We start from the raw sequence: 10,569 nt of genomic DNA, 5'->3' as shown, positions 1-10,569 counted from the left end.
TTATAGTGAGCTGATGATGATGATGATTTTTTTTATATGTGAAATGATAAATAAATGAATTCATGTGTAAAATCAAAAGAAGTATAATAATTAAAAATAAATCCGTAAACTATGTTGCAATATTAAAAGTTTAGTTGTTGTATGTAGAAGCGGATACATTTCCTCCATGGCCGGTCCAGTTTGTATGTACGAAGTCGCCTGGTTTGGTGAGCAGTTCATATGTATGGGCGCCAAAATAGTCACGTTGTGCCTGTAATAACCATACAGAATAAATATTAAATAATAGCCTTTTCAGGAGAAAACAGTTGATTATTATAGCCAGGCTATTTAGACCAAGATGGATGGATGGATGGATGGATGCATGGAAAGTATCTCTAGAACGGCTAGATGGATCTCGTTGAAATTTAACATCAATGTAGATCATACTCTGGAAGAACACGTAGGCTACTATTTAAGATTTTTTTTATTTCCGCTCGGACGAAGCCGCGAGCAAATGTTATGCAATATTTTGATTATTTTATAAATCAAATTGTCTCATAATAATTTTCAATTCAGTAGGAATCGGGTTATAAATAAAATTACCTGCAAGAGATTAGCGGGCAATACATCAGAGCTGTATCCATCATAAAATGCCAGAGCCGCGGAGAAAGTAGGTGAGGGTACACCGGACAGCGCAGCTTGCGCTACCACACGCCGCAGTGACATTTGAGAGTTGGAGACTTGCTTAGAGAAATATGGATCCAACAATAAGTTTGTTAATGCTGGGTTCTTGGTGTATGCTTCCTGTGTACAAAATATGTTTGTTAATTAACTAAATCTATTTTACCTCGGGTTTTAGTCTATTTAAAAAAGATAGAGGTTATAAATTACTCTAAATTTTTTTATATGTACCACATAACATCGATCATGAGATTTTGATAATCTTTATTTTCTATAGTATTGTCTCTCGCAGTGTTATTAAACATAGAATTCCATTGCTGTACCATATGTGACTGATGACATATTATGTAACATACACTAAGACAATGGTTGTACTCCAATGTTGCCAACATTTCAAATCAAATGTATAATATTACTTGCCTTGATGTTGCCTAAGAAAGCACTTCTGATGATGCAACCACCACGCCACATAAGAGCAATGCTGCCGTAGTTCAAATGCCACTTGTTTACCTGAAATTAACATTGATTTAACGTTAGTACATAAAAATTGATTAATTACTAGACTCTCGGTATAATTGCAATTAGTTGTATTATAAAAATTTTACCTGAGCTGCTTCTCTAAGGAGCATGAATCCTTGGGCGTAAGAAATCACTTTACTGGCATAAAGTGCTTTGCGGAGATGTTCAATAAACTCGGCTTTGTTACCATCAAATTTCACAACAGACTTCGAAAGAGTTTTGCTTGACTTGATGCGCTCGTCTGTTCATAAAAAAACATATTGAAGTTTCTTCCTAATATTTGTTAAGTCCTTACGATCTAAGCACTGACATTTGAATGACAATGAATCAATTAAAATAAATAGCAATTCAATCCATGTAATATAATAAATTAAATAATTTAATTGATTTATCTATTATGGCAAAATATTTCAACACATGTTAACAATGTGTACAACGAATTATAAATAAATAAATTATTTATTTCCAAGAAATATTACAAACTATATATACCTTTAAGTGCAGAGAGACATCTAGCGAACACAGCTTCTCCGATTAGAGTAACAGGCACTCCGTACTCCAGAGCACTGATCACGGTCCATTTTCCAGTACCTTTCTGGCCAGCTGCGTCACGAATCTTAGGAAGCAAATAAGAACCTGAAACAAAATTAACTTTATTTATAACTATCTTTAAATATAACAAGAATACAAATGTAATTACACCTTATTCATCAATTTTAGCCAAAGCATTTAATTTCAATATTACAATTTTACCGACAAACATACACAGCAAAACTTTGTCACAAATGTCACATGATTAAGATTTAATATTTTTTTATATGAAAATGAATCCATACCATCAGTATCCTTAAATTTCAATATATCAGATGTGATATCAATCAAGAACGAATCCAATTCTCCTTTGCCCCAGTCAGAGAAAACTTGTGCTATCTCGCCCTGTTCTAAATCTGAAAAATCAACAACAAAATTGTATAACAATTTAAGTATACATTATTTTATCATTAAATCACAATGATGTTATACTATGATAAGACAATAAATTGCCTTATCATTAAATGGTATAATAAAATACTCACTAAGAACATCTTTCATTAGATGGTAAGCTTCGCAAATAAGTTGCATATCACCATATTCAATACCATTGTGGACCATCTTTACAAAATGACCGGCGCCGTCCTCACCAACCCAGTCGCAACACGGCTCATTGTTCACTTTAGCACAAATAGCCTAAAAAATAAGAAAAAAAATGTGTAGTTATCATACTTGTTGTATAATTTTTGACAAATTGAGGTCAATGATATATACATATTCAAAAAGTAAGTGGGAACAATACTTTCAATTATCTTTTAGGCTTCCTGCAAACTAGGCAGACTACACTTACTTGGAATATTGGTTTGACCGCAGGCCAAGCAGCAGGGTGACCTCCGGGCATTAGAGATGGCCCATAACGAGCACCATCTTCTCCGCCACTAACCTACAAAAAAAACCATATACCTAAGACCCACACTTAACATAAGAAATTATGCTAAAAATACATGTCCACAGGTGACACACAAGCAATTTCCAAAAAAATCATTACTTATATAGAAAATATAACAAGGTTGAGTATAACTTTGTCCACTTACCCCCATTCCAATATATAGAATTCCTGTTGATGCCAATTCCTTGCACCATCTCTGTGTGTCGGTGTACTGAGAATTACCACCATCAATTATAATGTCACCTTTCTCTAACAATGGCAAGAGATTCTTAACAAATGCATCCACAGCTGAGCCCGCTGTAATAGAAATTATCTATTTAAGAGTTTTTACTTTTACTAATTTATTTTCTAACTATTACCATCAGTTGCGCACTTCATCCTGGTTATAAATATTGTCTACGTTACCCAGGGATAGTACAGCTTTCCAACAGTAAAAGATTATTTCTAAATAGTTAAGTAGTTTCGGAGTTTATTCAATATAAAAAAACAATCAAATCTTTTCTCTTTATTATATTATTATAGATAAAACCAATTAAACATTCATTAGAGGGGTTTCAGAAAATATAGGAGAATATATGTATTGTGTATTTAAAAGCCAAATAGAATATTTGCTTATTGTTATAATTCATATTCTCCATGAAAAAAATAAGGAATTTCTATGGGTGTTTTGGTGGTACAAACTCACGGAATATATTAAGCAATTCTTCCTGTAAACAAAATAATCTAACTAGCCATGAATAGGTCTGTGTTTCCTTATATTGACATAAAATAAATGTTTGTTGGCTCTTACATTTTGTATTCATTCAACAATAAATTATAAGTAAGGTCATTACAATAGCTTTTCAATTTAAATCAGGGTCATTTGGAATGATACTTAATGCAACACTTTATTTTATTTAGTAAACATTTAAAGCTGGTTTGAGGTTATTTAAAAAATGTTATATTTATGACTTTTTACAAGTCAATGCGTTCAAATGAAAATGTAACATTGTAATGCAATACTTTGTTTCCAATAGTACTTCAAAGTACAAAGAAACTCATTATCATTAAATGATTGGAGATAAGAACTTGTTATTGTAATGAAAAGATTAACATTTGTGCGACTGACTGTCTTCAAGTTTACTTTTATACATAAAAATTGTATAGACTTACCTTTGACTAAAAGCATAACTTTTCTGGGTTTCTTCAATTTCTGTACCATATCTTCTAATGATTTGGCTCCAATGATTTTTGTCCCCTTTGCTTCATTTGCAAGGAAATGGTCGACCTGTTGAATTTAAAATATTGATTTTTTATGTGCAATTTGGATTTGTTGTTAATTTTATTTAGATCACATTGTTACAAAGTGTAATAATAAACTTGATTTTTATTTCTAAGGCATTTATTTGCTACTGGCCAATATACTTATCACATTTGATACTGGCCAATATTAAATTACTTAGATTGCAAATGGGTTATATTGAAAGAATAGTTTGTATAGCTAGTTTTGTTAAATAAGATTTTTTTTTGGTGTTGTGTTTCTTTTGTATGGAATCAACGGTGAGTTGTTTAATACTAGTGGTACTGTATAGGCCTTGCTTCTACACAAAAAGTTGACTTCTTTTGTACAATGAAAATCAACTAAAACAACAAATACCTTTTCAACAGTCCTGTTGTAAGCGCAAACAACAAAGCCTTTTGAATCCATGTTGAGGATAAGATTTTGGCCCATTACAGCCAGGCCGATGAGAGCAATATCAGCTTTGGGTCTAAAACACAATATTATATATTTAATTCTTGAACAATGATGTTATATCAAAATATGTTAGTTATATTATTTGCCTAAACATGTAATATGAATCCATAGATGTTAGTTCTCATGTTTTATTCAGTATTTGCTAAATTGCTTTTACAATAACTTATTATTGATAGCAAAAGTAGAACATGCATCTTTAATAAGTTTTAAGTGATATGACTAATTACATTTAATTAGTACACATAAATGGGGTGATTTTAGAATAAAAATGTCAAACATCATAATTGCTTCTTTAATAATATTATAGAAAGTTTTTAAATGTTCATTAACTTTATGTATTCATAACCAAATATTGTTGCTACTAAACTAGTTGCTGAAGGTACATGCACGGTTTACAATGACCTAAGTAAAGTTCACCTTCAAATAACCTTGCACATTGCATGTTCCAAAACTTTAGTTTTGTTTAGTTTATAACTTTTTTTTTATGGAAACTTCTAATCAAGAGTCTTATTATGTTTTATATTCATATGCCTGTTACCAAATATTCATTTTAAGTTACAAAAGAGTTTAAGAAGAAGCCTACATAACATCTTTAATTATTGTAATTAAAGCGTTATCGAATTAGTTGTAATATTTAATTTAGATGCTTCTCTATTGTTGAACTGTATATAAATTACTTTTTATGAAAGTATATCCATTTAAATGTTATTCTGTAAAGTAATAAAAACTAGCGGTAAAGCAAAATTATGACATTGGACATGACTAATCACTTAGGTAATGACTATTGGAATCGTAAAAGCAAAAGGTAATATCAATATGTAATTGAGGTTATTCCAATACTTACTCAGCCATTGTTTCTAAATCTATTCCGGAATGCTTATGGAATGAAAGTATCGAAGCGACTTCAACTTTACTTATATTCAAGGGGTATGTAGCACTGTGCAAAGACGGCAAGCAAATGTGCGGGTTTTTTGCTCCGCAAACTTAAATCGCTTATGTGTCAATGTCAAATTAATTCTAGTTCCAGAGACAAAGTAGAATTTGACAGATTAAAAATGAATCCAGTAAAAAGTGAAAAAAATTATCATTGATTTTATTCGAGCGCTATCTACCGGGATAAAAAGGAAACCGGAAATGAACGAGGAGACCGTTATTATAATATTGTTTGTAATGCAGGGTTGGTGACTGGCGCGGTATCTAACTTCTAACCCTCATAAGAGTATATTTTACACCTCATTAATATTTTGATGGGAATTTGGGTTTTTGACATTTTTAAGTAAGAAATATTATTTAAATGAAGTATACGATAGTAATACTAAAAGTTGCTTTTTTATTTTTGTGGGTAGGGATGGCATCCCCTACCCAGTTAAAAACTTAATAGCGTGTTTAAGATCAAGCTCTAAAACACGCTTTAAAGATTTTTTGACACAATTGGTGTATATAAAAGAAAATGTTGTCCCTAGTCGGGGAGTCAGTACTCACTACAGTGACCAGATTTAGATGTAGTCCTATGACAACCATCATCTGAGATGGGCTTATTACAGATTTTAAGTTGCCAATGTACCTGAACTTGTTAATTGACGTGTACATTGTCTTGAGTACTGAGTCTCTTTTTTCCTATGCAGTTTTTTGATAGCTTAAGAATATTCGATTATCTTTAGAACAGTTTCGGATTGAATATTGATTTGAATTTTGGCTGGCCAAGGGCGCTAGTAATCTGTCATAATTTAGTTTGACTTATGCCCATCCGTTCAGACAGCCTTGTCGATCTATTTTGTTTGGTCTATGTTATAGATTTTCACACTGATCTTTATACTGCGATCAGTGATTTTCATATATAACAAAGCAGTTACTCTGTGGTATTATATTTTGTTGTCATAATCAAATTTTAGGTCTGTTTACGTTGTTTGCTATCAAAATGTTGCTAAATTTATTTGCGTATTTTAGACTAAATTTTATGTTGAAGTAAAATGATAATTATATAAAAAAATACGAATAAATGCATAAAATTGTGCACGAAAATTTACTTGTGTAGTATATTGAAGAAAAACTGTGAACAGTCATGGTATATGGAATGGTTTTTGCGGCATTCTTGGTAGTATTTTGGCTTCCATGTGTGAAGAGGGGGCTATGGACTAAACCGGGACCTGTGTACGCGAAGGATCGTAAAAACCGTTTATTTCAAATTACACCAACCGGCCAGTGCTGCGATGAAAAATGATTAGAATTATGAGTCTTGGTTCGTGTTTCGTCAATGTATTTTAAGTGTAATGTTTAAATAGATTATTATTTTGGTAATTTATTACTTTACTATTATTTAATTAATCATACAATATATATTTTTTAAGTTGATTAAGGGGTATGTTCTCAAAAATTATGAGGATTTTAGTATTAATAGAAGGGAATATTTCATTAATCGCTTTTTAGTAAAATAAACCATAGACAATATTGAGAAGTAAATCCAGGAAAGTTTAGATACAGAGGATACCTACAAATTAAAGATGACGAAATCATCGTATTTTCAAGAAATAAGTACATATGTATTTAATTACGTATCGGATACTTAATTCTAACTTCTGCTTAGGCAGGTTTCTAAATGAATAGTTCTTTAGACGTATTCATAGACAGTCCAAGTAGTGTAAAACTACGGATCGAAAAGTACAGCTTCGCGCATTTTTAGAGGTAATACAGTTAAATTTGATGAAAATTAATAACAACTCCTTTGGGGGTTGGTTACTTTATTTAAGATCAGATTTACAGGTGAAGACATCGAGTTGAAGTAAAAGATTTCATCTACTTAACTACTATTTCTATTGGTTTGCACAGGAATACCTACGGGTGTAGAATTCTATTCGTTTTCAATAAATTTTACATCGATTTGATTGATTAATACATAGATTTCCACTGCCAACACATGTACAAAGCCATCTCATCAAAACAATGATGTGTGTTTCGAAAATGGTATGTATGTGGAAAGTCACATTTTCATGACCATGTTTAGGTCTTTGTGTGGCAATTTTACTTGACTTTAATATAACGATATACACTAACATCAAGATAAACATCAATTAAAACATCAATTATATGATCTAAAACATCCATTTAAATGACTACTAAGAATGATCGTAATTTAGTTTATAATATTTCAAGATAGTATTACGATTAATCTTTTTTACTATTTTGCTAATAACATTTATTTTCCTCCTACTTCTTAAGTGTACAACAAAGAACATCAATATATTTTTTAAGATTTTTTTTCTCTTTTTCTATAAACGAATATTTTCCTAAAACACTTAATATATTATAAGAGTATGTAAAGAGTAGATAACCACAGAGGGTAATTTTCAAATTAACAGTATAAAATAGTCGTTTGATTTTTGGTAAAGAGTAGTAAAGTATTGTGTCATAATATGACGAAGGCATATAATGTAAAATTTCAGTACGTCTTTGTAAATAAGAAATAATAAAAAAATAAATATAAAACATTAATTTCATTTTGGTCTAGGGTTTAGGAATTCATGTGGTTTCGTACGTAAAATTAAAACATTGGACATTAATATAAATTGAAATCAAAACAAATTATATAGGTATCAAGAATCTTAGAGCTTCAAAAATCCTAATCATCAGAATGCGTAGAATGTGGCTGAGAATCATGTAGTAAAGTCGGACATTGTACAGTAACAGTGAATCTTTAAATGCATCAATAAGCTTACAGAATTTAGCCGTCAGAGAAATACAATGTTTACACATACATGCAATATATATTTTATAATTGTAACAACACCGAAAACGTTCTTAAATTATGACTATTAGAATGTTAACACATATCGTATTTTCATAGACACCAAGTAACTACTATTTTATTTCAGATTTATTACGGATTAATTTCCACTACGAATAACACACATAATGATGCTAAGTCTGAAAGCTGTCCATACAAGGAGAACTACGTACGATGATATAGATAAATGCAAAAGTTATAAACAGGGAGCGATGGTCGATGAGCATTAATGTCAAAGCAAACGTAAGATATTGATCGATTGTCCAAGGTATGCTTAACTTACACCGCTCCGAGTCAAAATACTTCCACGATTTATCTATACCCACAATCCCGAACCAATAAATTCCGCACTAACAACTCCGGCTGGTAACTACACCTGTCATCCAAATAAAACGTCAATACTTAGGCCCTTCATAATATCTACCAGCACCATTTGTAAAGCCATCGGCAACAAATCCACCCTTCCTCTTCCTCTTCGTCCTCCTCCTCCTCCACGACTATATCGTCTTCTTCCTCCTCCTCCTCCTCCTCAGGGGGTTGGCCTCATTGAGGCAACCCATCGTCATCCTCGCGTCATTCCTCCTCGTCATCGTCATCATCCTGGGGCTCCTCATCCATGAATTCAAGATCGTCAAGAATCCCAGCCTCGCCCACTATCATTTGGTTAGAAATAACGAGATCTTTAAGTTCAACTTCGCCTGGTATGTGCTCCTCTCCACATTCATCTTGCTGGAAGTTATCGTTGGTGTCATCTTGCGGAATCTTCTGTTTGGTGACATTTTGCAAAACGATTTCTTTGGTATCTTCCACGTTATTCTCAGGCTGTAGATCATCCAAAGTTTGAATTGGGTCTCTCTCGATGTCGTCAAGGTGAAGAGCCTCGCTGTATTGAGCAACGATCTCTAGAATTTCTTTTCGAATATCATGCGGATCGGTCATAAATTCACAAGCGGCGGTAACGCCAAGGTCTTCGGAGTCCGGAAGAGTTCCTGTTTCTTGAGTATTTTCAGTTTCCTCAGAAACGCCAGTAGTATTGCTTGTTACATTGCCAGTCGTAGCGCCAGATCTACTGCGTCTGCTCCTAAATTGGAAACGAAAGTTCCAGTTAGTTATGTACATAAAATAATAGAGAATTTGTTAAATATATTTTAAAATATATATTTTTTAATTATTTAAAAAAAAAGTTACTTTTGCTTTTGTATAATACAAATAATATAATGCAATAGGGCAATGTGTAATAAATAAAACTTCTTGCCTTGGGAAAAGCATCCGCAGGAACCTCATCTGTCATCCTTCAAACTTCGCCTGCCACGTGCCGCTGCGGAAGACGGACCTAGCAACAAAACATAGAAGTCCATAAGTATTTTGGTGTTTTTCAATAGCATTTTAGGTGTATTCAGACAATACAAAAACAAAAATAAATTTTATATAAAGCATAGCTCAATAAAATGCAAATCTTAGAGTTTCTTCTAGTATACAAGTATAGTAAACGTATAGTTAATATAGTTAAAAAAATCGCAGTAGCATTTCACCTCACTGCATTTTACTTATACTTAAACATTTTGTTACACTTTTAAAAAAAATATTTTGAAAAAGTTAATACATAATTGACCGTGAGAGCTTTTTTGACATATGCGCAAACATTTCGTATACCCCGTACAGATTTCAATAAGTCTTATTGCAAATTATATTTGTTCTAAAACATTATATTTAATCGCATTAGCCTTATTTTCTAATCGCTGCGAAATCAAAATAGCGACGCAACTCTTCGTAGCGTATGACACCCAGCAGTGCCAGTACACGTTATTGATTGCAAATTGCGCAAGCCATAAAATATCAGAAATCATCCAAAAATATCTCCGCGATCAAATTTTTATTCAAATGAACAAGAACGATTTAGTTAAAAATAAAGGTATTGTATTCTTCTATCAGTATATTTCAGGTCAACTGTCACCCTAGCGCTAGGTACAACAAAGGATTTGCAACCAGTGATCTAAAATGGCTGCTCATATAGACATGCGCATGTGCGGTGACCTGGCAGCCATTTTGTTCATCTCAAATTGTTCTAGCAAAATCGATGGGAGTGCGCGCATGTGCAGTGACCTGGCAGCCATCTTGTTCATCTCAAATTGTTCTGGCAAAGTAGATGGAAGCGCGCGCATGTGCGGTGACCTGGCAGCCATTTTGTTCATCTCAAATTGTTCTCGCAAAATCGATGGATGCGCGCGCATGTGCGGTGATAAAGTAGCCATCTTGATTGAATCGAATACTTCTAGCAACATCGCTAACATTCATAACAAACTGAAATGTTTTCATGTAATAGTAAAATGAAACCGGAAGTTCTAATAAATGTATATTTCTTTAGATGCGTTTTGCAATCTAGCGCTAGGGCAA

The 10,569-nt window shown here is 32.5% G+C and overlaps 2 protein-coding genes across 4 annotated transcripts in view; both read right to left on the bottom strand.

The window, feature by feature from the left end:
* Window positions 1-67: 67 nt before the first annotated feature.
* On the bottom strand, window positions 68-5,394 carry Pgd (phosphogluconate dehydrogenase). The gene is made up of 12 exons (XM_013323811.1): window positions 5,239-5,394; window positions 4,296-4,407; window positions 3,812-3,926; window positions 2,805-2,956; window positions 2,561-2,653; window positions 2,256-2,406; window positions 2,016-2,126; window positions 1,672-1,815; window positions 1,266-1,420; window positions 1,081-1,170; window positions 583-783; window positions 68-250 (listed from the first exon to the last, which is right to left on the bottom strand). Exons 1-12 carry the CDS (start codon window positions 5,244-5,246, stop codon window positions 131-133), a joined length of 1,452 nt encoding a protein of 483 aa, XP_013179265.1. The 5' UTR covers window positions 5,247-5,394; the 3' UTR covers window positions 68-130.
* A 1,660-nt stretch (window positions 5,395-7,054) lies between these two features.
* The window catches only part of LOC106126348 (uncharacterized), a 39,529-nt gene continuing 36,014 nt past the window's right edge, over window positions 7,055-10,569 (bottom strand). For 2 of the 3 annotated variants that reach the window (XM_013323961.1, XM_013323962.1), the window contains 2 exons: window positions 9,431-9,508; window positions 7,055-9,256 (listed from right to left, as the gene is read on the bottom strand). In XM_013323961.1, the coding sequence (XP_013179415.1) occupies window positions 9,463-9,508 (46 nt within the window). In that variant the 3' untranslated portion in view covers window positions 7,055-9,256; window positions 9,431-9,462. The remainder of the gene's footprint in view (window positions 9,257-9,430; window positions 9,509-10,569) is intronic. The other variant, XM_013323963.1, reaches the window with a different exon arrangement.

Source organism: Papilio xuthus, unplaced genomic scaffold (assembly GCF_000836235.2).
Source record: "Papilio xuthus unplaced genomic scaffold, Pxut_1.1 DF825017.1, whole genome shotgun sequence".
In the NCBI taxonomy this organism is placed as follows: Eukaryota; Metazoa; Arthropoda; class Insecta; order Lepidoptera; family Papilionidae; genus Papilio; species Papilio xuthus.
This window is presented reverse-complemented; position numbering and strand designations above follow the sequence as displayed.